At 22.9% G+C, this 26,147-nt stretch overlaps 7 protein-coding genes and 1 long non-coding RNA gene across 14 annotated transcripts in view; 4 read left to right on the top strand and 4 right to left on the bottom strand.

The window, feature by feature from the left end:
- The first annotated feature begins 40 nt into the window (after positions 1–40).
- Positions 41–3,627, top strand: LOC411799 (N-acetylgalactosaminyltransferase 7). The gene is made up of 10 exons (XM_395266.7): positions 41–196; positions 423–628; positions 912–1,078; positions 1,209–1,416; positions 1,845–2,021; positions 2,103–2,346; positions 2,499–2,720; positions 2,984–3,082; positions 3,167–3,292; positions 3,377–3,627. Exons 1-10 carry the CDS (start codon positions 41–43, stop codon positions 3,515–3,517), a joined length of 1,746 nt encoding a protein of 581 aa, XP_395266.4. The 3' UTR covers positions 3,518–3,627.
- Positions 3,628–4,755: 1,128 nt separating this feature from the next.
- On the bottom strand, positions 4,756–8,892 carry Akhr (adipokinetic hormone receptor). Its single transcript, NM_001040264.1, is given in 8 exon segments — positions 4,756–5,124; positions 5,192–5,324; positions 5,420–5,543; positions 6,053–6,260; positions 6,543–6,648; positions 7,055–7,203; positions 7,721–8,002; positions 8,698–8,892. Coding segments are annotated over 7 exon segments (1,050 nt in total). The 5' UTR covers positions 7,979–8,002; positions 8,698–8,892; the 3' UTR covers positions 4,756–5,052.
- Positions 8,893–9,908: 1,016 nt separating this feature from the next.
- Positions 9,909–12,510, bottom strand: LOC724795 (WASH complex subunit 1). Its single transcript, XM_001120697.5, has 4 exons — positions 12,321–12,510; positions 11,778–11,907; positions 11,091–11,643; positions 9,909–10,909 (listed from the first exon to the last, which is right to left on the bottom strand). The coding sequence occupies exons 1-4, from the start codon at positions 12,340–12,342 to the stop codon at positions 10,070–10,072; spliced, it is 1,545 nt and encodes a 514-aa protein (XP_001120697.3). The 5' UTR covers positions 12,343–12,510; the 3' UTR covers positions 9,909–10,069.
- Positions 12,511–13,796: 1,286 nt separating this feature from the next.
- Positions 13,797–14,532, top strand: LOC102654159 (dnaJ homolog subfamily C member 18-like). The gene has a single exon (XM_026441279.1). It carries the CDS (start codon positions 13,812–13,814, stop codon positions 14,439–14,441), a length of 630 nt encoding a protein of 209 aa, XP_026297064.1. The 5' UTR covers positions 13,797–13,811; the 3' UTR covers positions 14,442–14,532.
- A 623-nt stretch (positions 14,533–15,155) lies between these two features.
- LOC724720 (vacuolar protein sorting-associated protein 37B) lies at positions 15,156–16,652 on the bottom strand. The gene is made up of 4 exons (XM_001120612.4): positions 16,218–16,652; positions 15,937–16,108; positions 15,659–15,741; positions 15,156–15,443 (listed from the first exon to the last, which is right to left on the bottom strand). The coding sequence occupies exons 1-4, from the start codon at positions 16,347–16,349 to the stop codon at positions 15,174–15,176; spliced, it is 657 nt and encodes a 218-aa protein (XP_001120612.1). The 5' UTR covers positions 16,350–16,652; the 3' UTR covers positions 15,156–15,173.
- Positions 16,653–17,234: 582 nt separating this feature from the next.
- LOC551321 (39S ribosomal protein L44, mitochondrial) lies at positions 17,235–18,940 on the top strand. Its single transcript, XM_623718.5, has 5 exons — positions 17,235–17,520; positions 17,600–17,966; positions 18,083–18,167; positions 18,374–18,677; positions 18,738–18,940. Exons 1-5 carry the CDS (start codon positions 17,460–17,462, stop codon positions 18,860–18,862), a joined length of 942 nt encoding a protein of 313 aa, XP_623721.3. The 5' UTR covers positions 17,235–17,459; the 3' UTR covers positions 18,863–18,940.
- A 4,137-nt stretch (positions 18,941–23,077) lies between these two features.
- Positions 23,078–26,147, top strand: part of LOC724535 — a 57,265-nt gene continuing 54,195 nt past the window's right edge. For 6 of the 7 annotated variants that reach the window (XM_026441250.1, XM_026441248.1, XM_026441254.1 and 3 more), the window contains exon 1: positions 23,078–23,838. The gene's annotated coding sequence lies outside the window, so the exon portion shown is untranslated. Of the gene's footprint in view, positions 23,839–25,029; positions 25,046–26,147 lie in introns of those variants that run through there. The other variant, XM_026441246.1, reaches the window with a different exon arrangement.
- On the bottom strand, positions 23,147–25,371 carry LOC107964158. The gene is made up of 3 exons (XR_001702356.2): positions 25,096–25,371; positions 23,971–24,941; positions 23,147–23,897 (listed from the first exon to the last, which is right to left on the bottom strand). It is a non-coding gene; the product is annotated as an uncharacterized LOC107964158 (long non-coding RNA).

The following is a 26,147-nucleotide window of genomic DNA, read 5'->3' as shown; positions in this document are numbered from 1 at the left end:
TCGTTTAATTTTTATTTTAGGTATAATTATCTTAAACAAAATGAGAATTGTACAATTAAAACGAAATCGTCTTTTCAATATTATTATTTGCACTATATTTGTTCTTTACACATTATATATTGTTGTAAACTATTTTTCTAACAAACCTATCAATAATTTAAAAATATATTGGTCTGATGGTTTAAAAGATAAACAGGTAAATATATTATTATAATTTTATATAAAATTCTTAAAACATAAAATTTATATATTTTATTATTAAATCACATAGATTTTAATGATAAAAAAAATAATTTTATTCAGAAATAAATTGCAAAAATTAATTTTAATATATAACTTTTTACTTTTATTATTAATAATTTAAATATATAATATGTTATAATAAATATTATATTGCCATTACATATTATAAATTTTTGTAGGTTCCAATTCTATCAAAGGAACTTGGTAACTTTGAACCAAAACATATATCAATGAGAAATGGTCCTGGAGAAAAAGGTAAACCTCATATTCTTAGGGATGATCAGCAGAATGATGTTCAACAATCAGAAATAGATTATGGTATGAATATAGTATGCTCTGATGAAATTTCATTAGATAGATTAATTCCTGATACTAGAATGCCTGAGTAAGTCAATATTGTTTTCTATTCTTTAATCAATAATTTTATAATATTATTTAAATTAAATTTTAAAATTTAAATAACATTTTGCTAAAATAAATATACTATAAATAATACTTCAAATAAATAGTTTTTTAATATGAAAGTTAATAAATTTTAGAATGTAACTACATAAAAGAAAAAATAATAATATAGTATTAGTATAATATATTCTAATTAGATACCATATATAATAATACCACTATAATAAATATATTATAAATATTATATTCATTTATTTTATTTATAGATGTAAACATTGGAATTATCCAGAAATATTACCTAGAACTAGTGTAATTATTGTATTTCACAATGAAGGCTGGTCTGTATTAATGAGAACTGTTCACAGTGTTATAAATCGTACTCCGCCACAATTTTTGGAAGAAATTTTGCTTGTAGATGACTTTTCTGATAAAGGTAAATGTCATAATAATATAATAAAAATATTAACTAAATTAGGAATAATAAAAAATTTCATACAGTATTATTGAAAAAATTATATATAAGATTATAGTATAAATTTATATATATATTTATATTTTTATAGATAATTTAAAAGGAGAACTAGAGTCTTATATTGAACAATGGGGAGATAAAGTTAAATTAATAAGAAATGATAAAAGAGAAGGTTTAATAAGAACAAGATCACGTGGTGCACGTGAAGCTAAAGGCGAAGTTATAGTATTTTTGGATGCACATTGTGAAGTTAATATTAATTGGTTACCACCTCTTTTAGCTCCCATAGCTGCTGACAGGTAATTTTTCCTTTATTGAATAATTTCCATACTGAAAAGTAGCGTATTATGATATCCTTATCTTTGATAATATTCTTTTAACAGTTAAAATTATAAATATATAATTCAAAAATTCAAAGAAATAGTGAAAGAAAGAGTTTATGAATATGGTCCATTCGCAGTGGACCAATGATGGCTCACAATAATTGCTAGAAGGAAAATTTTTATTAGAAAAACAAAAATATTCTTTACTGCATTCTTCAAGTAAGGTAGATGCAAAAAAAGATTTAAAATGTTAAGGATTTAATACAAATGTTATTTTTCTGTAATTCAATCTAATATCCATTTAAATTAAAAATTTTACAAAACGCTTACTTTTCTCTTTGGATAGAATATGTTATTATTTATAAATTTCATAAAAAAAATTAATCATATTTGTTAAATTTTAGAACTGTAATGACAGTTCCCATTATTGATGGTATTGATCACAAGACATTCGAATATCGACCTGTATATCAAGAAGGACATTTGTATCGAGGTATTTTTGAATGGGGAATGTTATATAAAGAAAATGAACTTCCTGCACGAGAGAAAAAAAGTCGATCTTATAACAGCATGCCGTACAAGTAATTTGTTTTAAAAAATATATTTAGACGCACAGAACAAAATTATTTAACATTCATGTATTAGGAAAACACTCAATTTAGGTCTCCTACTCACGCTGGTGGCTTATTCGCGATAAATCGTGAATATTTTTTGTCATTGGGTGGATATGATGATGGATTACTTGTATGGGGTGGAGAGAACTTTGAACTTTCATTTAAAATATGGCAATGTGGAGGAAGCATTCTTTGGGTACCATGTTCACATGTTGGTCATGTATATAGAGGTTTTATGCCTTACACATTTGGTAAATTAGCACAAAAAAAAAAAGGACCACTAATAACTATAGTAAGTATATAAAATATATTCATTCTTAAATAAATATTATATATAACAATATTTTTCTAATGTTTAAGAATTATAATTATTAATATATTTTGATAAAATGATATATAATTATATAAAATGAATATAAAAGTTGTAAATTTTTTTCTTTCTAGAACTACAAGAGAGTTGTTGAAACATGGTTTGATGATAAATACAAAGAGTTCTTTTATACAAGAGAACCATTAGCGCAATTACTTGATCATGGCGATATATCGGAACAATTAGAGTTTAAAAGACGGAAAAGATGTAAAAGCTTTCAATGGTATATGGAAAATGTAGCTTATGATGTTTTTGATAAGTTTCCTGAATTACCACCTAATATTCACTGGGGAGAAGTAAGAAAAATAATATTTATATTGAAAATATTATTGTATATTTTGTTCAATCTTATTAGCTATAATTTCACTGTTTTATCATTATTTTATTATTGTAATTATTATTTTGATAAGAAAATATTTACATTAATGTATGCTTAGCTAGCATTTATATCAATATACAACTAATTCAATTTAAAATATACATTCTATACATAATACTATATATTATCTTTTTTATTAAATTATTAAATTTTCTTATTATCTTATTTATTAAATTTTAGTTACGAAATGGAGCAACAGGAACATGTTTGGATACAATGAGTCATTCTCCTCCTAGTTTAATGGCTACAACTGATTGCCATGGATTTGGTAATAATCAGGTAATTTTAAATTATTTTTAAATAATTCTTTTTTAATTTTATAAACTATTATTATAACTATGAATTATGATTTATATTTTTCAGTTAATTAGATTAAATGCAAAGGGTCAATTAGGTGTTGGAGAACGTTGCATATCCGCTGATAATCAAGGAGTGAAATTCGTATTTTGTCGCTTAGGGACTGTAGATGGTCCATGGCAATATGATGAAGTAAATATCATTAAACATACTATTTCTTTGAATTTTTATTTCATTATGAATTCTATATTTTATAAAAATAATTAATTTTCGTAGAAAACAAAAACACTTTTACATAGAGTACACAAAAAGTGCATGGCACTTCATCCTCAAACTCAACAATTATCATTAATGCCATGTGATATCAATAATACGTATCAGCAGTGGTCTTTCCATCAAGTTCATCCACAATGGTGAAGATATGTAAGTACTGGTGCTACATATGAAACGTTTTATGCTGAATCAAAGATTTTTGGTAAAATTTTATAATGCATTAATTTTTTTTATATGATAAATGGTAGTTAAAATACACGATATTTTACTTTTCTCATAAATTTAAATACTTAAATGCAAAATTAAAAATATGAATAAGAATATAAAATTACAGCATAAATTTTTTTAAAAATAATAACAATAATTAAACTCTATGAAAAAGAAAACAATGCTATAAAATGTTAATAGCACATCTGTTATGTTGATATCATTTGAAATTATTTTTCATATTTTTCACAATATTATTCACAATCAAAGTGTTCAAAGATAATTTATAATATTAATAATTTATGATCAATAGAATGAACAATCTATTTGATTTATTATAATTTCAATAAAACCTATTCAATATAATAATATAATTTATTAAAATATATTCATAATCTTTTTACAATTGTCTATAATATCGAATATATCTTTAATATTAGTTTACTTACATTTAATTTTATTTTTAGTTTAATCATTTTTCTTAAAAGATAGCATAAAAATGTTAGAATTATTTCATTTTTGAATAGATAATGTTTATTATTTTTTTGAAATAGAAAAAGAACTATGCATATTCTTTGACTGACCACGCAAAATATTTAAAAAATGTTCGTGAACATTTACGATAAATATATTGAAGAATTTATTTGTGTTTATCATTAATTCGTAAGTAATGATTTTTGAAAATAAAGAAAACCGCATATATCATTTTTATGAATAATATTAATTTAGAATTTCTTCTAAATATATACTTATATCAACTATGAATACCGTTCGAAAATATTTACATATATTAATATTTAATAAATAATTGTATACGCGAATATTTGCGTTCATATTTGCGTTATATGTTTGTACTGACTATTCAAAGTAAACGTTCATGAACTATTTGCACACATATGGATACGCGATTTAAGATATGATTATAAATGCAATATGTACAATGTTTCAATTATTTTGAAGTTCATTTCGTTTATCAATGTAACGTAAAAATGTGTGCTTCCATTTTCGACTGATTCTTCCTAAGAGAGCATGTTACTGATATAGTTTTGTAATGTTTTTTAATTTTTTAAAATACACTTTCAGGCAAAAAGTTACTTATTATAATGTAAAAAAATATAATGTTTTATCAAAAATTATGTATTGAAAAATAAAGCAGATATTTATAACATTCTGTGTTTCAACTTGATAATAATTCTGTGTTTAATTTGTTCTGACTACAAAATTATGTTCATGTTGTCATATTATACAATTTATAAATTCATATGAAATTTCATATGAAAAGATATTTTATTATTATTATACTAATTGTTTAAATAAATAAACGTTTACGAATTTTTTAAATAATCGTTCATCAACAAACTATTGTTTTCCTAATTATATAATTTAATTACATAATCACAGTCAAATTTGATAAATTTAACGACTAGATCTAATATTATGAATACAGTTAATATCTCACATATGAAGAAACATTAATCAAGAAGTTTGAGCGATAATGATAATGGTGTGACTCTAGTTTCTATGGTTGTTGGTCTTGCAGATGTCTGAAATAATCATATAAATTAACTGATATTTAATTTTTTTTTAGACAAAAGATTAAAAGAAATTTACCTTATTTCGATCTCTGATATTAAATGCACCATAGACAATAGGATTCATACAAGAATTTGTACAAGCAAATAGAAAGAGTCCTTTCTGAATTCGTTGATCAATTTTATATGCTGAATTTCGATCAATCCAGTACCTAATCAATCATTCCAATAAATATAATATGTATATAAAATACATAATATTTATCCATGATATGTTAATGCATGCTAAAAAAATAATAACATTTACCAGAGACTCATGACATAATATGGTGTCCAGCAAATAAAAAATACAGCTATAATAATCACTGTCATTTTTAAAGTTCGAATTTTTGCTCGTGTAAGAAAACCTATTGAAGAACGACGAATCTTATCTGAAATCCATTAATGATTTATTAATTTTTATTGATACTATATTAATAATAAATTATAGAAATAAATTTATGATATCACAAAAATTTTTATGTATTTTTTAAATTATAAAAAAGTGTGACAACTTGTATTTATTCTTTAATTTTTAATATAAATTTAAAGATGTTTTTCAAAAAGATGAAAACATTAAAACAAAGAATAAATAAATTTTTGTTTAGATTTTTATGAAAATTCCTACATAAAATAAAAATAATTCTTCATGATTTTTTTCCTCTATTTTTTTATAATTATTTTATTTTTTCTTTTGTTTCAATTTAAAAAAATATATAATTTTGAAGAAATAAATTTATGATATTATTACGATATCATTATTTAAATTATTCTTAATTTTTTTAATATTTATTTATTATGTCTATTTATTATTTTTAAAATTTTTAAAATTTTTGAAAAAAAATATAAATAAAGAAAAAATTTTATTTAAAAGATTTCCTTAATATAAATTCTTCCGTACCATCTTCGCTCTTTTTTGATCTTCTACGTATTTCCAATAAAATACTCGTATAAGTGTATATTATTACCACTAGAGGAAACCAATACATCATAATCATTCCAAAGAGAGAATAAGTTATTTCATGAGTATATGTTGGAAAAGCATTAAACGTGACACACTGTGAATACCATGTGACATTTGGATGAGTTTCTAGATGAAATACAATCGTCTAAAAAAGAATATAAGTAATAAGAAAAATTAAATTTGCAATCAATAACAATTAACAAATATTTATATCATGAGACAATAATAAGATATAATAAGAAATATGTAGAAAAATTAATATTACATTAGATTTGGAGAAAGATTTTTGGAGAATTTCCTATTTCAAATTGATTGCATTCAAAATTAAAGACATTGAATCATACAAGGAAAAAATATATTATACATATAAAATAAAAATAAAGATATAAAATTCTTGATCTGAATTAATTATTCATAATTATTATACCTGAGGTAATGAACACACAACAGATCCTATCCAAGCAAAGGATAGCATTATTTTACCTCTTTTATCAACATCCCACAATTGAAGTGGTTTTATTACTGCATAATATCTAAAATGAAATAATTAAATAAGACTAGTGTTAATTACATTATATTTATTAAATATAATATTAACAGAGTAAAAGATAATGTTAAAAGAAAAATCGCAAAAAGTTATTGCAATATCAATACAACATTTAAAAGCTCTTTAATTATATTATAATTAATCCCAAAGTATATGACTTCCTAAATATTATTTCATAAATTTTTTTTTAATATGTGACTTTTCATCATATTCTATTTTTTTTCTTAAACAAACTATTTATAAAATGATAAAAATTGATATCAAGTTTTTTTTTACTAATATACAATTTTTCATAAAATATACCAAATATATTCAATGTGATTAAATATTTATAAAATCAATTGTAATTAATTAATTTTTCATAATAAATAATTATTAACTCTTACTCTTACCTGTCCATACTTATGCATACCAGAACAAAAGATGATAAGTACAGGCCAAACATTCTAAAGAAGGCCATTATTCGGCACATCACGTCCCCTGCCTTCCAGGAAACAGTGATCGCCCAACCAATCTCCAATGGCATCATTAAAAAAGTAACCTGAAAATCGTTTTCCTTTCTTTTATCTTTTTCATATAATATTATTCATATATTTCATATATTTTATTATTCATATATTTATTCATTATTTCATATAATTTTTTTCATATACAAAAAACAAAAGGTATTAAATAACCATGCCCCAAGCTGGATGAAGTACTGATCTATCCAATCTCCAGATTCTTTTTAATATTTAAAAATCTTAAATTGGATTGATCAATGCTCCTAAATCTGAAAAAACTTTATATATATATATATATACATATAATTTTATGATTTTTCATTTCAACAATTAAATCTTAAATTACTTTGTTACTTAAGATTTAACTTAAGACTCTAATACTGAATTTTAAATATTTTTCAGATTCCTGATTCATCAATGTACTCTTATTAGCAATAATATTATTACATTTTCAGCTTTATCTGATCTCATCCAAAGTTTGCACATTTCTAATTGTTTTAATCTAATTTAACTTGTGTTATTATTTGAGGAAAATTCACATTGAATGATACTCACAAGTAGATCAGCGATCGCAAGGTGCATTAGCATAATGTGTATCCTCGATTTCGATACACGTTTACGGCATGTAATTAATATTAACACCGTCGTGTTCCCGATGGCGGATATTATCATTAACACGCTGTAAAATACAATACTAACAATATGACCTTCGTTGAATCGCATATCAATCGGTAATAGTTCCGTATAATTCGAATTATTAACCCGCCAATTCTCCAATCCCGTGGTGGTGATTATTTTTATACTGCTTTCCATAATGTCAAAATTCTTTTAAAAACTCTGTTTAACAAATAAGATTGGATTTAGATAAAGATTATCATTATTGTTTCATATATTAATTATAATTTATATTTTATGTAAAAAAAATAGTATTGCGACATATTTTAATTAAAGATAAATTTTCAAATTAATTTTTAAAATTCGAATTCGAAATATTATTTATTTTATAAGATCGAGAAATTCTCGAAAATCTCGAATGCTATTTTTTTTCTTCAAACATTTAACTTGTCAAAAATTTTAATCTTCTTTCTTTTTGTAGAAAATTATAATTATTGAATATAATTAAACGAAAATATTGTTTGTTTAAGTTTCGAGTAAAAAAAAAAAAGTCAAAAATTTTTTAAGAGAGATTTCATATCTCTTAGTGATTTCTTATCTATAATTTTAATGGTTAATTACAATTTTATTAGTTTCTTGAAAATTTGATTCCTTCCCGAAAAGATGTGGCGTAATATCACAAATAAATTTTTATTTGCAACATTTTGTTTGTAACATTCGTCGAACACGTGTGAAAAGCGTGTTCATCGTTAATTTTTTCATTAATCTGTATATATGTAGATTAAATAGAAATATACTCGTTTTACTCGTAATTTCATAATCGTCGTGTATTTTATTATATTTATTTTCTTCTTCTCCGCCCGCTAAATTTTCCGCACAGTTCGATATCGATATCGATAATTCTGGTATTCACTCACCTTATTTGAAAATTTCCTAATAAAATATGCGTATAAATCATTTGTACTTCAATTATGAATCACTCTCCATCTTTTATGCAATTTAGATTTCCATTCCAATTTGTTCAAAGTTATTTTTCCAAATTCTCTATTTCTCTATTGATATTTAAACAAAAATAGAGATAATCTATTTTGCCTTTTAACCACATAATGTTCGATTGAACATCACGAAAAAAGAATTTTATCAAACTTTTAAATCTTTGCAATTTTCAATTCTTCGATTATCACTTCCTTTTTTTTTTCTACTTTATTTTTTTTATGTTTGCTTATGTTGTTTAATTTTCAAAATATAAATCAATAAATTGATTTTTAATTAATTCGACAAATTATCCACCGTTTCGAACATTTTGTACAAAATATTCTTTTGTTACGCTTTATTACGAATGATTTTCATTTATTTCTGATTAAACTGTTTCGATGCACGTAGATTAAATTAAAAAATATATTTAAACAATTTATCGAGAAAAATTTATACGAAGAATTTTAACAAACTGTAACACTTTTTGAAAAATTTTTCGTAGATAATTCATATCACATATTTGTAAAATAAAACTTATTTTTTTAACAAAAGAAGAAATTATGAGAATAAATGGTAGTATCGATTGCAAAGTTAATACATGACATCTTAAACGATAGTTTAAAACATGAATGACTTAATAAAGGAACGACAACTTTTTTTTTTTTTTTTTTTTTTTTTTTTTTTTTTTTTTCTTCTTCTTCTTCTTTTTACGAAAAAAAAAAAAAAAACACCACGAATACGAAGCAAAAACTGCAGTAGAAATTCTCGTAGTAGAACTAACATTTATAAATCCATGTAAATGCTTGGTCCAGTAATCTGGGGTCAAGTGTTAAATCAAAACCGATAACCATACAAATACATTGCCGTTATGATCTTATTTTTGAATATTGATGACAATTATGACGATTCAATTTTACAAAAACAGTAAAAATCTTTTGGGATTTATTTATAATTTTTAAACCGAAATCGAAAGGATCTTTATTTTAATGAAGGAATTCTTATCGATAATTTCCATTCCAGATAAAACACGACTTAAAAATGTTGCGTTGGCGTTTTGAGTTTATTTTTAATTTAAATATCTTACCATTTAATTTGAGCGCTTTAAAAACATTTTATATAAACGTCTTTTAACTTATGAATTAATTTTTATATAAATTCACTTTTATTGTACATAAATGAAAGAAATTTACATGAGATATTAAATATAACAATAAAAATATATTATTCAACATAAAATTGAAAGTTAAATAAAAAAATTACACATACATATACATATATATATATATATAAAATTAACAATAATCGAATAATTTATTATTCATCCCAATCATCAGTATCTGGTTGAGAATCGTATTCGCTAGTAGCTGAATTTCTATCAGATGCAGCTGCTTCGCTTGGTTTAGGAGGTGGAGGAATCATACTGGACATTCTTTCCAGGGCACTGCCTCCAGATCCAGCAATTCCTTTTCTCCTAAGAGCTAATTTTGCATGCAAATCGGCCATTAGGTCACCTCCAACAGATGCGGAAGACCAACGGTTTCCTTTTTCTTCTGGTGGTACTGTACGTCTTAGTTTCGCTCTTCCTATGCCTCCAGCGTTACGAATTGCTTCCATTAAATTCGATCTATCGTCCAATTTCATTTTTCTCGGATCTTCGACACTTTTTTTAACGGAATCTTTAACTTGAGATTCAATAACGGTAGATTCGGATGAAACTGAAGACGACGATGGTGGTGGCGGTGGTGGTGGTGGCGGTGGTGGCGGTGGAGGCGGTGGTGGTGGCGTTATTAAAGGAGTCGATGACGAGGGATTTAATGATGAATGATTATTGCTGTTAGAAGTCGAAGAATCCGAATTTGTATTTAATAAGATTGATGGTGGAGGAGGAGGTGGCGGAGCAAGCTCGGTGAGATTTTTCGAATAATCGCTATCAACGAAATTAGGTACATTAGGAATAATTTCATCTAGTTTTGTATTGGAATCCTTCTCGTCTATTGTTGATATTGGTGTTGGAAGATCTAGACGAACTGTGGGCGTCGTTACTGCTGAAGAAGGAGCAATAGGACTTTGAGAATTAAGATCTAAAATAAATTTTTCATCATCTACAATTCCAGGTAAATCGGGTAGTGATGGTGGCACATTTATCTGCGGTACCTGTAGAAAATATTTTATGTAATAATTTTATATATTTAATATAATTTATATTTAATATAAATTCTTCAGATAAAAATAATTTTAGTGGTAATATACAATCAATGAGCAATATAATAATATAAAATAATATAAAAATAATATAAAATTAGATTTTATGAATTAGTGTATTAAAAAAACTTACCTCTCCTAAAGTTGGTGTGTATAGATAACTACTAGGTAAATCCATTTCAGTTGATAACCATGGTTGTATAATAGAATCTGGTGCATCTTCTATTTGTTGTTTATCACTTAATTTGTGAGAAGTTTGTTTCATAGATATTTTATATGGATCATCCATACTATTGAATAAGAATGCACTAATTGAAGATAAATGAAAAGGAAATGTCATTTCATTATCTGTATAAACTTCTTTATTGGATTTAGATCGAACATGATAAAATTGTAGCTTTTCTTGTAAATTATTATTTGTTATATATTGACCATCTTCTGTTTTACAATTAGAAGATAAATATGCTCCAGTAATATCTTTTATAGGTACAGAACATTTATAAACTTTTGGTATTTTGTTGATATTATCATACTGAGGTGGTACAGCTAACTCATATTCCTTGTATGTATGACTAGCAGGATATCTTGCAGCAGAATACATTTTTACAGCTTTTAAATTTAAATTAGTTTGTAAATATTTTAAACGATCTTGAAGTTTTGTAGCTCTGTCTTTAACATTAGATAATCTATAATAAAAAATTTATATTAATTTTTTATCTAAATATATTTTTTTATCAAATCTTAAAATTATAAATATACATAAAAACATAATTTTTATTTAGAAACAAAAAAATATTTAATAATGTAGATAAAAAATTACCTTTGACTATTTTGAAAAAGTCTCTTATCAATACATTCAAATATATAATTAACAGCAGAATCTAAATTATCAAGAGCTTCAGAAATTTGGACAATAGTTTCTTCGTGTCTTAAATTATCAGGAATAATACCTATATGTTATATTTATATAAAATATTTATATTTATATTTAATATATTTAATAAATATATTTAATTTTTTCTATTAAATATTATCTTTATTTTTTAATTTCAGTTTCTTTTATACTAATAATATTTAATAAACAATAAATATATTATCACATAAATAAGATTTTTCATAAGATAAGTGGAAAAATAAATATTATATATAATAACAATCTATTTTATATTTTATACACGTAAAAAAATTCAAATTTTATAAAAATATAAAATAAAAAAATAAATAATTATATAAAATAATAAAAACATTAATAAAATAATATAATAATATAAATAAAAAAATTAATTTGTTAAAATGATAATAATGAAAAATATTTATATTTTTTTCGTATATTAATAAAATTCAAATAATTCACAATATTTACCAATTTCAATTCGTTTCGGCATAATTGACAATTGTTAAAAATATATATTTTTTTATTTAACAAACTATATTATACCAATAAAAATCACACACACATATAATTAAATTATATTTTTAATATATTAACACTACAAATTAATTTCATTCATATAATAAATGAGGTTAAAATCGTATAATACAATCAAAACAAACTTAATGGTTTCTTCGAAGAGTTTACATATACTTAGATGCGCCATTAATTATTATTTAAAAATGCCCAAGTATATACTACTACTAAATATAATTCAATGAATTATTATTTACATTATATAATTTTTAAATATAATGGAATATATCATAGAAAATTTCTAATACATTTATAAATAATAAATAAATTTTCATTATCAAAATCATTATAATTCAAACTTGTAAACTTGCTTTAAATTTATAAATAAAACTAAAGTCCAATACTTAATATATTGTGCTAGTAATAGTGAAAAAGTCTGATCATAATGTAAATATAACCTATAATTTTTCATAATTTTATAAAATATTTATTTTTTTATACATATATTATATATTATAATTATGATAAATAACAATTATGACTATAATACAATGCAATGTAATGTATATACATATGCACAATTATTTATATTAATTAGTTAATTTTTTATTTTGGTACATAGAAATGGACTTTCAAATATGTTGTCACATTTTATTTAAAAATTAAATCTTGCAATTATTAGAATTAAAATCATAATTATAATATTAAGTATCTTGTAATCGTTTATTAATGATTAAATCAATTTTTTTGTTTTATTATTTGCATAAAATTTAATTACTATATATTAATAAAAATTAATATATATTTATATATATTAATTAAATTTTTATTTTTATATTATTACATTATATTATATTATTTATATTAGCTATTAATCAATTATTTATATATCAAATCAAAAATTATTATTATTAATCAAAAATCAGAAATACTGATCTACAATCTATATTAATCATACGTATGATTTTTGACAGTGTCTCCGCGTAAAATTTTTCAATATCAATTTAACATATAAAATTTTAATATGTTTTATGAAATTTGATAGAACATTACATGTGTAATATGAAATACTATAATATAAGTGTTGTAAATTAATATTAATATTTATTATTTTATACATATTATATATATATATATATATATACATTATATGTATATATAATGTGTATATATTTTAATATTATGTCTTGTATATAAAGATAAATAATAATAAATATATTATAAATATATATAAAATTAGATAATAGTTATATTGGTTAGTTAATATAATGATTTTAAATTATTATAATATTACATTAACAATTCATAATATAATTTAACATTTATTCAATTACATTTTTTTCTTATCTTATAGGTTATACTAATGTTTAATAAAAATATAAAATATATAAAAATTTATAAAATAATATGTGAAAGAACATAAAAATTATATCCCAGGATATAATTATGTTTATTCATTTGTTGATGATAAATATAAATAAAAAAATTGTACGGTGTATGATATTAAATACAAAAGTAAATTTAACAACAAAAGTCAAAACATATTATGATATTTTGGAAGTATCTCCAACTGCTACATATAAGGAAATAAAATCAGCATATTACAAATTAACATTAAAGTATCATCCTGACAAGAATAAAACTGAATCTGCAAAAAAAATGTTTCATGAAATTTCAAATGCATATGATATACTTAGTAAATATAATACACGTAAGGAATATGATAGAACTATTTTAGTCAAATATGATCATTTGCATCATAAACATAAGAAAATGAAAACATACAATGTTAATGAAACAAGAAATAGTTATCATTATACAGGCAATACTACAGGTAGAATTTATGATTTTGATGAATGGGTAAAACAACATTATTCAGATTTATTTCAAAAAAATTTACATATAAAAGATCTAGAAAAAAAATATGAAGAAAGTGTTAAAGAAACTGTAGATAAATCGTTAAACCTACCTTCTTCAATAATCCTGATAATAATAATAACAATATTATTATATCTGAAAATATCAATAGAAGAAAATTATAAAAAGAATACGAAAAGAAATGGACAACAACATTAAATACCAACTGATTAGAATTATTTATTATTTATTTAAAAGATTTTATATAGGAGAACATTATAATTAAAAATATAAAACATAATATATATATATATATAAAGTAATATTAAGTTTATTTCATTCATCCAGATATAAATCAGAAATATATGTAAAATTTTTATTTTTTGTCTGTGTAATTTTTTACTATTAATTGCAAATTAATTATATTAAATTACAAATTGATTAATGAAACATATCTATTATATTTAATATAGTTAAAAATTCTAAATCTAAAATTAATTTAATAACAAAATTATTGCAATTATTAATTTTAGTTTTAAATTTAGTTTAAAGAAAAAATTATATTAATATTAAATCAATTCAACCAAAAAACTAACATTAAATGTCATATCAATGTTATACTGATAGAAAAAACATATGAATCAAAATGAATCATTCGTAAAATTTTAAAAATGTATATAGTTTACATATATAATAATTTTAATATACATTTCAAGAAATGAAATCTATATTGTAATAACATTACAAAATTTGCTTATAAGTTACTTCAACTTTATATTAACTATAAATTAAAATGATTGATTTAATAATTGTTTTATTATATGCAATATTCATAGTTTTTATTCATTAAAATTATTATTAATTAAAATATTTCTTATATATAATGCAAAATTTAATATTTAAAGATTAAATTGTTTTAAATATATAACATCATTCTATATCAGATATAATTTAATATGGCCTATAATGTGATAAACCTGATGGTACAGGCATTGGCATTGAAACAGGTCCAGTTGGATAAGGAATTGCAGGAACTAAATTATGAAAATTACTAGCAATTGGATATCCAGGACCACTAGTCACAGAATGTGATTTTCTTATTAATTCTCTTAATTTATCTACTTTAACTTTACGTAGATGCATTAATTTACGCCGTGATAAAAATTGCTCTAAAAATTCATCAACCTCTATATCTCCAGCCAAAAATTTTTCAGCTATGGTCTATATTAAAAAATAATGATATTAATAAAATATTAATTTAATAATCTTAATACATTGCCAATCAAGTAAATTTTATTTAAATAAATTTATTAAATAAAAAAGAATGATGAGAACTAATAATATGAAATTTAAAATTAAAGTTATCATATTAATCTATTATTTTCAAGATTAGCAATGTATGTTAATAATTATAATAATTATTAATAAAATCATACTTCTGATTCTTCTTCAATTTCAGCTGCTGCTGTTTGCAATAAATCTAATGCAGTATCAGCAGTCATTTCTCCAGATTTATTTTCTACAAATAAAAATTAAATGAATTGAATTTTGTGTATAATTATTATATATTATTTTATATCATTTAAAATATATTATAATAATATATAATATTAATGAGCAATTAATTAGCAATAATAAATAATTTAATTATTGATTTCATTATTAATTTTATTTCACATTTTAAAATTATTAAATGTAACATGAAAATACATACTTATTTCTTCTAATTTTTCTTTTACACTTATGCATAATCTATTTCCTTTTTCACTAAGTTCTTTTAATATTTGTTTACCCTCTTGTAATTCAGGTTGTTTCGATAAATTAAACTCTGCCAAAGACGTGTTACTTGCCATTAATAATTCCTTTTCAGTTTCTAAATTTTTAAACTAAAAAAAAAATAAAATTTGAAATCAATCATTATATAAAATTTTATAATGAACAAATTATAAAGTATAAAAATAGAATTAAAATAATTATAAAAAAAATGTAAATTACCTGTTTTACATCTTTCACAATATCTTCGAATTTTGAATCATCATTTAATAATTCTTTTAGTTCGTCGTTTGTTAGATGTGACAATAGACCTAATGCTGCAGGTATATCAGGTTCTTGATTTGATTTAAACATTGTTCAAAATTATTACTTCCGTTATTATAATTATATTCATGAATTAAATTTTATTTTTAAATAGAATGATTATGAAATTACTTATTTACGTTACAAAAAATCAACATCTTGATATATATAATAATTATAAAAACATATTCATTAAGATTTGCACATAAAAAAAATTTTAATATCAATAATATATAATCATCTATATTTATAATATATCAAGTTATCAAGATTTAATACGAATTTAATTACATAAATTTTATGAAAATGTACGTTTCATTTATTGACACAATCTACATATAAGTATATTTATATCACTTGGACTTATCATAGGATAATACGAATATAGATATACGACTCAATATAAAAATAGTTTATACAAGTATATTTGTATAAAATATTCAAATTAATTATCATTATTTGAATTATTATTAATTAATTATTATTATTATATTTTTTCCTATAAAATGTCTAATAAATTTTTTGCTCAATATAGATATTAATAATTATTATCACAAAAATATAAATTTAAGTTAAATTTTGAATTAATATAGAAATTTAAGAAATATATTTTATTTATTTTTTGTTTAATTTATATATATATTTTTATAAATATAATTCTATAAAATTTTTTTTTCTCTGTAAATAAAATTTTATTTTTCATTAATTTTCTTATGATCTTTTTAATTTTACTCTTTTTATTTTAACTGATTTTATGAAATTTTCTATAAATCTTCATATTTTCTTTTGTATTTAATTATCTTCTTAAATTAGAAATAATTATTGACAATTGATGTAATTTAAAAATTTGTATTTTAAAAGAAAACATTTAAAATACTTATTATTATTATCATAAACTAGTAAGTTTTATATTTTCAGTTGGTGATAATCACAATTCTGCGTTCATGTTCATGATTCTTGATTAAAAATATGAAGCATGGTATGTTTAAAATGATAACTATATGATACAAGTTAACATTATTATGTAAACAGTATAAAAATAACTAAAAAAAATTATATATTAAATTATATTTACGATATCAGCAAAAACAATACTTTTTTAAAGTGAAAATCAATAAAAAATTCTGTTAATTATATAAATATTATTTATATAATCGAAATATGAATAAATTACAATTATATTTTCAAACACTTACAAATATAAAATATATAAATTATGAAGGTAAATTTAATTATATACAAAATTATGAAAGAAAATTTTATTTATATATAAAAGTATAATATTATATTTATAAATGTAGGTTGTAGACATATTAAACGATGGGTAGCTCCAACGCAAAAAGAAATAACAAAAAGAAAGAAGAAATTACCACCTCAAGTTGAACCACATCGTAATAATTTTATTGAATGGAATAGAAATGCAGAAATATATGCATTTAATGAAAGACTTTCAGAAAAATTTAATACTGAGAAATTGAATCAAGCATTTATACATAAGTCATATATTGTTGAAGAAGTAAAAAAACAGAAAGAAATTGGAATAAAAGAACCTTTATTTAATATACAAAGTAATGAGGAATTTATTAAAAAAGGAAAGGAAATAACATCAGCAGTTATAAAAAAATATCTAAACCAAAATTTATCAAGTCTTCCTGAAAATGGTATTATGTATGTATAAATTATATTATATATATAAATTATATGAATATATCTATATCTGATTGATGCATAAAATAATTTAATTAATCAGATTTTATATTATGTATTTATAAATATATTTTCAGAGCATTTCATGACTATCTTATGTCTCAAGAACTATTAGCTACAGCATCCTTGCATATTGGAACAAAAGATATTATTTTGACTGGTGTTTGTATATACTTATATAATATATAATTTATTGCACTTATTGCATTTTGAGTTTTTTATTTTATTTTATTTTTTTATTTTATTATATTAAATAAAATACATTAATTTTTTATATATATTATGTATTTATCTATTTATATATTTTTTTATATATTTGTTATATATATTATATATAATAATAAATTAATAATTCAATATATATTTAGGAACATCCTGTATCCCAAGAAACATTGGCACAAACATTTCTAGCACTTGTGGGAGCGCTTGCAGAGAGTGTTGATGTCAATCATGCAGGTATTTTTGTTCGAGATTTTTTAATAGCAGGATTAGCCAGTAAAGACTTAACTGAAATATGGTGTCCAACTAAACCATTTGAAACGTTAACTGATATGATTTCTATGGAAAGGAAAGTAATTATAGAAGCAAGACTTATTGGACAAGCTGGCAAGAATACAATTTTATCAGTTTATCATATTGGAATTTATGCAAACAAAGAATATTTGGGATCAGGTAATAATATCAAATTTGATGCAATATATATAATAAATAATTAATAAATCATACTTGTAGGTTTTGGACAAACTATTGCAGAGGCAAAAGATGTAGCTGCCATTAATATATTATCTCAGATGTATGGATTATTACATTCAAGTCAACCATTACGATTTAATGAAAAAATAAATATATCTGTTTAAAAACAATTGTCATGTGATAAGAATTGTATACAATATATTTAAAATGTTTAAGAATATAAATTATAGCTATGTATATATATATATATGTAAAATATTAGTTTTATAATTATTTTCTTATTGAAATTATCCTATAAAATAGATCATAATAATAATTAAATGATACAAAAAGAATGTTAAAAAAAAACTAAAAATTAGTAAAAAAAAATAAGATAAAAAACGATAAAATATTTGTGTATAAATAATAATTAATATTTGTTTCTTTATTTCATATTTTATATTTTTTCGATATTTTTATATATTATGTGTATTGTGTAAATTTAATTCTTTTTGTTTAATTTTTTTTTAAATTTTCTATAAATATCGTTATCTGTAAATTATTATAAATTAAAAGATTTCTATGTAGAAATAGATAAAATCATATATCGCTATATGTCATTATAAACTTATTAAAAGTTTACAACTTTTTAATCTTAATAAATATAGTTTTTGAAAAAAAATATATGAAGAATATAATAAATATAATCTTATATTCTTCAAATATAATAAAAAATTAAAATATATAATAATATCATTTTATATATAAAATATTTATGAAAAATAAATGAAATATATATCAAAATATATATGATGTAATTTAAAATATAAATATTTTGACTAGTTGAAAGGTTATATTATTTTACTTTTACGAGATCGCCATCTCATGAATCCAATGAACCACATACGTAGTTAAAACGTGACGAAAAAGTACATAACGGTATTTAGCGTTCGTATTGACAAAATTTTGCGTATAGTAAAAGAGCTGAAAATTTTTGTGTTTTTTATATAATTTTTGTTTTAATTGGTGTTTGATATTCTTAAAAAAAGTTTATAATATGTATAACTTCTCACATTATAAAAATATTATGATTAATATAATTTGTACTTAAAAATCATATATATACATTATAACCAATACACATTAATAATAGAGTCTTTAAATTGATATAAGTTATTTATAATTTATTATAATATTTGTTCATATGATGTTCCTCAAACAATTTTTCAATTCTTAATGTAATTTAATATAATTATTGTATATATGATATAAAAGTATATGAAAAAATAATTTCATATATTTTTTTTTTGCTTATAAAAATATAAATTATTTTCATACTTGTACGATTATATTTTTTATTTTAAATATTATATAATTAAATATATATATTTATATAATTTCGTTACATTTTATAGTACATATAAATTAACATAATATAATTAGTATTTTAAATTAACGTAATATAACATATATAATTGTAGATTGAATAGATTCTTAATGAATATTTTGATCTTTCTTTCATTCTTTTTTTTTTCATAAATATTTTAATTTTAATTCAATAATTATAATGAATATTTTTATTATTGAATGAGATAAAAATGCTAATTTTATATTTACAAATAAAATTTTATAACTATATATTATTATCAATTAAAAATATATATATATATATATAATTTAAGATGCAAACATTATATATTATATATTATATTATATATATATTTATTAAAAGAAAATTAAAAATAAGTAATATTTCTTTAATTAATAAAGTTTTTAAATTAAAGATGTTCAATTATTATAATTGCAAATATTATTTAAAAAGAAGATGAAAATCTGAAATTATAATTTTTATATATGTTCAGAAATTAAATGTCGTCCAAAATTTTTCTATATCGGTCGTAGGTATAATATTGATTACTTATGATTCATGCTATCCCCTTTAAGGTGGTTCATCCTTGTCCCCATCCACACTCCACCGCTCTGAGTTTCCGCCACTTCTACCTTCTCTCTCTTTCTCTTTCTCCCTTCATTTCTATTTCTCTTTTTATACATTCGTCTCTCTTCTTATTCTATCCATTTCTTTTGCACTTCAATCACTTCTTTCTTCGTCCCACTTATTTCTGTTCTTTCTTTCTTTCTTTCTCGCTTATTCACTTACATACATATATATGTACGCGTGCGCGCACACAAATATACGCAATCGCACGTATTATCCCACTACTTGCTATATTCCTGCGAGTAACGACTCAATGGCGCTGCCACACCCTTTTGCCATCGAGTAATCAGTGTTATTGTTTTACAGTTTCACTTCTGTTATTATTTCTCAGTACAAGAAGTATAATGTATCGATTGGCGATATTTTAAATATCGCAGTATTTATATGAACGAAAAAAAAAGAAAAAATGATGATTCAGTATTAAAATCACTTTTATCGATAAAGAAGAAATGGTATATAATTTATGTCAGTCTACGCCCCTGGATTCTTGATTTGAGTCTGGTTCAGATACGATATTTTATTTATCTTGAAACAAATTAAAAATTTGCAGAGCATAATGAGACTTCACGATTGTAAGATAAAGAATTAATTTGTTATTTCTTGTTATTTCTTATTCAAATACACATGGATATTGGATTTACTACATATTGTATTAAAAAATATTTGATTTAGAATATTTTAAATTTAAAAATATAGAAAAATTAAATTTTTAATTAATTTTAAATTAAAAAAATTTTAAATAAAATTATCAATATATCTTCATAAATCTCTAAGATCTAATAATTCCTTTATCAAAATTTATAAATCATATATATATATTTTTCAATGAAAATATAACATACTCCTATACATATAATTATTACATATTAAATACGATTTATTATAATAAAATTTGGTACCGATAAACGATAACAAAATCTCTTTTTAGTTTATAAAATGTATAATGAATGATATGTATAGATAATACATTTCAGTATTTAATATAATATAATTTATAGTAAAATATATTTTAATAGTAAAATAATATTAAGCAAAAAAAGCTATTATATTTATATAAATATATATGTGGATATATTTATTTAAAATATGTCGAACGTTTTTTCTGAAATCTCAAGAGATCGGTGGAAAACTTCGTAGCCTGTTTAAGACTCAGTAGATCTCTCATTCTCTCGTGTATTTGCCCCCTCCCTTTTCTTTCTATCTCCTTCAACTCGGTAAAACGGGATTCTTTCCTTCTCTGGCTGCCGTTCTCCGTACACTTGTGTGTTGGTGGATTGCTTGGCGTCCATGAAGCCTTTTGCGACGTTGCCATGCGTAATGCATCGTTGCCGGGCTCTTGCACTGTTTCGTTCCTTTTTGCTCGTTCACATGCTCATTTCATCTCTCTCGTACTTTCATATGTGCGCGGCCAGGATCAACCATATACCCTCCTCCGCCAACGGCCGATATCCCTACCCGTACTATTCACAGTCCCTCTGCCCCTTCGCGTCATTTCTCTACTCTTCCCTACCCAACCCTTCTCTTCCCTTCTACCCAGCCGCAAAGGCAGCGAGTTTGCTTGTGCTCGGTACAGTGCCGTATATATTACTTTAACTTACTTGTATGTACATTTCTCAAAAACAAATTTCATTACTATCAAAGAATAAACTGAATTTTATAAAAATAGAAACAAATAGATTTCATAAACATATGAAAACATATGAAATATGAGATATAAATACATGTTTGTATTATTTTCGAAATTAAAGAAAAAAATTAATTGAACAAATATAAAGTATTATGTTGTAATATATTGAATTTCTATATAAAGATAAAATATAAAATAAATAATATTTAATACATTAATAATAATAAAAATGAATGTTTTATTATAATTATGATATTTTTTTGTTTGATACATAATAGAAAATAATTTTTTATTTCTGATTTATTGTATTTTATTTTTCATTTTGAATCATTGTATTAAAACATTACATTGAGTCATGTGAACTGAATTATTGTAATTAAATTTAATCTTAAATATATAGGAATTAGAGAGAAATTAGTATATCAATATAAATAATTTTTAATAACTGATAATTATACAATTTTATTTAATATTCAATATTTTTTACTATTTGAATAGTATATTCCTAGATTATAATATAATTTTGATTATTTTATATTCTTATAATCAATGAATTTCCTAAATAAATGCCAAAATATTAATCATTTAGTAATTTATAAAAAATAATAAATTTCAAGTCAAAGAGCAAATTAAAAAATGTTAAAAATAAATATGATAAAAAAATTAAAGAAAGTTTAATATAAATGAATCACAGATGATCAAATTTAAAACATATTAAACAGCATATATATAGCATGTATAAATAAATGTTCAAAGAACATTATACAAATTCATATTTGGAAAATAATATATTATGTAAACTTTAAAAACATATGTAACGTATTGAAATATCTTGCAATATTATAATTAATGTATATATCACATTTTATTCTTAAACTATCACCTTTAAGTCGCGGAGATCTTTAGGGTTGTATATGTATATCTCTCTTCATCCCGTTACATGCAAATTAACGTTTTACATTTTTTATTAATTTATGATGTTAAAAATTCTAAGTATATTATATAAATGATTTAAAATTTGATATATATATAATAATAAATATGAAAATAATAATAAAAAATGAAAAAATGTTTGTTAGATGATAAACGGTGGCGCCGTAGGAACCAAGAATAAACGGTCCTGAGCTGTGTAGACCTCCGTCCCCCGCGACGCTACGTCGTCGGTCGGTTCGGTTGCTCGCTCGTTCTCGTTCGTTTTCACCCCACTCCAACTCATACGTCCCCGGTCTCTTATGACCCCACCTGCCCCGTACCCAGAAACTTTACCCTCACCCCGCTACATTCAGTCCCTCCCCCCGATCCTCTCTCTGATTCCGCCTTGCCTGCTGCCAGCCAGCCGTCCGTCCTTACGTCCGTCCGTCCACCGTTTGGATCTATGGTTGTGTCGGTGGATTTCGTGACGTTAACCTGGCGGCCCTGAAAACGTTGGACTGACCGTACGATTTTGACTACCCTTCTCGTTAGGGCGCGAATGTAAGACGCGAGTGTTTTTTAATCATCGCAGCCACCGCACTGGAATATATCATAGACTAGTTCGGGTAAGAGAAGAGAAATGTGTGGTGAAACTAACCGATACGTTCCCGGTCGTGTTAAACTCCTAAAGGAGTGTAAGAAACTTTTAAACGACCAGTGTTTGATAAAAAAAATGTTGGTGCATAAGAAAAAATTACCTAAACATATTCCTTTAGGTTCTGTTTCTTTCTTTCTTTCTTTTTTTCTCTCGTGCATATACATGCACATTCATATACACATACATATATATGCATGCGCGCGCACACACATACACATTCTATACTGTACATACTATCCTTTTCTTTTATCTTCCTTTCTTTGAAGAATATGCGTAAATGTATATAATTTATCCTTTCCGTTCATGTATATATTCGAATCAACATATATTATTAATTTATATCATAAAATATATTTTATCCTTTTCTTTCCTTCTCTATCTATCCTTTTTTCGTACTCCCTTTACATTTATTTTGTTTTTCTTCGGATAAAATAAACGGGGTAATAGAAAAAGAGAGAAAATGAATACATCTGCATTTATATGCAAACCTAACAGCTATACGGTGGAATTACGAAGTGAAACCATGTATTCTCATAGCATTATAACTGAAAATGATTCCATATATACGATACATATGTGCCGTCTGTGTTCGTCGATTGTAATGTTCATCTGCAACATTTAAAGTACGTTCTAATCGGTTGGTCGATCCATCGATTCGTTTTGTTCGTAGCGTGGTAATTTATTTACTTCATATTCTTCAGCCTTCTGGGCACATATATTTTTCCTATTTCTCTTGCAGTTCTATCTTTATTTGAACTGTATTTTTAAGATTATGAAGAATAATGTGTTTATATAGTGTTTCATGGTGTTTAAAAGTTACCGAGTGTTACTTCTACTATTTTTCTGTGCAACATTGCAACGTTTGGCTACTTGCATATTTAGACTCTGTGTGTTCTGTTTCTTTTACGTCCGACAAATTTAAAAGTGTTATTTCAATGAATTTGTGTTTTGGTGATATATTTCAACAGTGTATCCTTTTTTTATCGATAACAAAAGTTTTTTCATTCGTGAGAATCGCATTTTATAATGGTGTCCGGAGCAGTGTCAGAGTGCTGGAGAGTATTCAAGATCCTGAAATAGCAAATCTAATAATAGGCGATATCTTATTCCGACCACTTTTCGTGTGAACTTGAAGAGATAACAACGCAGCGTGTGATTAATTAACGAACACAATAGTACGTATGTTATATAATTGTTACATGTCAAAAAACAAAAAAAATGTTACCGTTGTGAGTGGATGAATTTAATACGATCATCCTTTCTTTCTTGCAATTCTTATGAGCCATGCTGTGAAACGTTTACTGCCCGAGGAACAAGCGAACTCGATCGCAACTGTTGAACCGATGGTGACGTGTCTCATTCTTTTACATTATATCAACTTTGTTTTCTTCATATCTTGTCACAAACGACAATGTTACGTTTTAATTAGCTAACGAAATTGGTGATTCACAACATGCTAGTTGAGTGATAAGAATACGATAATTGTTATCCTTTTGATAATTGTGTAAATATTTCATTAAAAGCGCGCTTTTTTTTTATTTAAACTATGATCATAATTCTTCAATTGATTTATATAAATTGTTACAGTAAAATGTAAAAAAAATCTTCAAATTATTCTTTGATTTACACTCTTATTATTTTTTTTTATTCAATATTACTGATATTTAGATTTTATTTTTGAATTTTGAACTGATGAATTGATTTTGAATTGAAGATTTTCATTTCATAATATATAAATTTGTTCTAATCATACTTATGTATGATATATTATGATTCTATTGAAATCGTCAATTTTTTATAGCACTGGTTTCGAAAAATTTCGATTCTCATTTTTGTCTTAAAAATTACATTTGAGAACGTCGACTATCTAATTTTGAGTACACGCCTACTGTTATGTAAGTGAACTATACAAGAATCGAGTACCTTATCAGTTATCTGCAAAGTACTTTGATCGGGTAAAACAGTTCGATACTGCGATATTGATATTTCACTAAATACTCGCATTGAGTTTGCTATACATCGTGTAATAAACGCATTTTTATTTAAGCCCCTCAGAATTTTTTTGTTTCTTTATTCTTTTAAATTCATTTTATTTTTTTTTAATATCTTATTTTTTAGATATAAATTTTTAAATTTTATATCTTTAAAATATAATAATAGAATATTTTATAGAAAAAAATAAAATTGTTCTCTTTTAATTAAATAAAATAAATTAATTAAGTTACATTTTGTGAATATCGAAATCTTAATTGAATTAAATAAAATTCTTAAATAAAA

This window comes from Apis mellifera, linkage group LG1 (assembly GCF_003254395.2).
Source record: "Apis mellifera strain DH4 linkage group LG1, Amel_HAv3.1, whole genome shotgun sequence".
Classification (NCBI taxonomy): Eukaryota; Metazoa; Arthropoda; class Insecta; order Hymenoptera; family Apidae; genus Apis; species Apis mellifera.
This window is presented reverse-complemented; position numbering and strand designations above follow the sequence as displayed.

What these genes read in the sequence shown, in the direction of transcription:
- LOC102654159 (XM_026441279.1), top strand. Translation starts at nt 13,812, where the DNA reads ATGTTTATTCATTTGTTGATGATAAATATAAATAAAAAAATTGTACGG.
- LOC724795 (XM_001120697.5), bottom strand. Translation starts at nt 12,342, where the DNA reads ATGCCGAAACGAATTGAAATTG. An exon ending in GCCGAAACGAATTGAAATTG is followed by an intron (nt 11,908 to 12,320) that starts GTAAATATTGTG and finishes TATAACATATAG; the next exon opens with GTATTATTCCTGATAATTTA. An exon ending in ACACACCAACTTTAGGAGAG is followed by an intron (nt 10,910 to 11,090) that starts GTAAGTTTTTTT and finishes TATTTTCTACAG; the next exon opens with GTACCGCAGATAAATGTGCC.
- LOC411799 (XM_395266.7), top strand. Translation starts at nt 41, where the DNA reads ATGAGAATTGTACAATTAAAACGAAATCGTCTTTTCAATATTATTATT. An exon ending in CCTGATACTAGAATGCCTGA is followed by an intron (nt 629 to 911) that starts GTAAGTCAATAT and finishes TTTTATTTATAG; the next exon opens with ATGTAAACATTGGAATTATC. An exon ending in AAGGACCACTAATAACTATA is followed by an intron (nt 2,347 to 2,498) that starts GTAAGTATATAA and finishes TTTTCTTTCTAG; the next exon opens with AACTACAAGAGAGTTGTTGA.
- LOC551321 (XM_623718.5), top strand. Translation starts at nt 17,460, where the DNA reads ATGAATAAATTACAATTATATTTTCAAACACTTACAAATATAAAATAT. An exon ending in AAGATATTATTTTGACTGGT is followed by an intron (nt 18,168 to 18,373) that starts GTTTGTATATAC and finishes ATATATATTTAG; the next exon opens with GAACATCCTGTATCCCAAGA. An exon ending in CAAAGAATATTTGGGATCAG is followed by an intron (nt 18,678 to 18,737) that starts GTAATAATATCA and finishes TCATACTTGTAG; the next exon opens with GTTTTGGACAAACTATTGCA.
- LOC724720 (XM_001120612.4), bottom strand. Translation starts at nt 16,349, where the DNA reads ATGTTTAAATCAAATCAAGAACCTGATATACCTGCAGCATTAGGTCTA. An exon ending in AGAAAAATTAGAAGAAATAA is followed by an intron (nt 15,742 to 15,936) that starts GTATGTATTTTC and finishes TTTTATTTGTAG; the next exon opens with AAAATAAATCTGGAGAAATG. An exon ending in AAATTGAAGAAGAATCAGAA is followed by an intron (nt 15,444 to 15,658) that starts GTATGATTTTAT and finishes TTTTTAATATAG; the next exon opens with ACCATAGCTGAAAAATTTTT.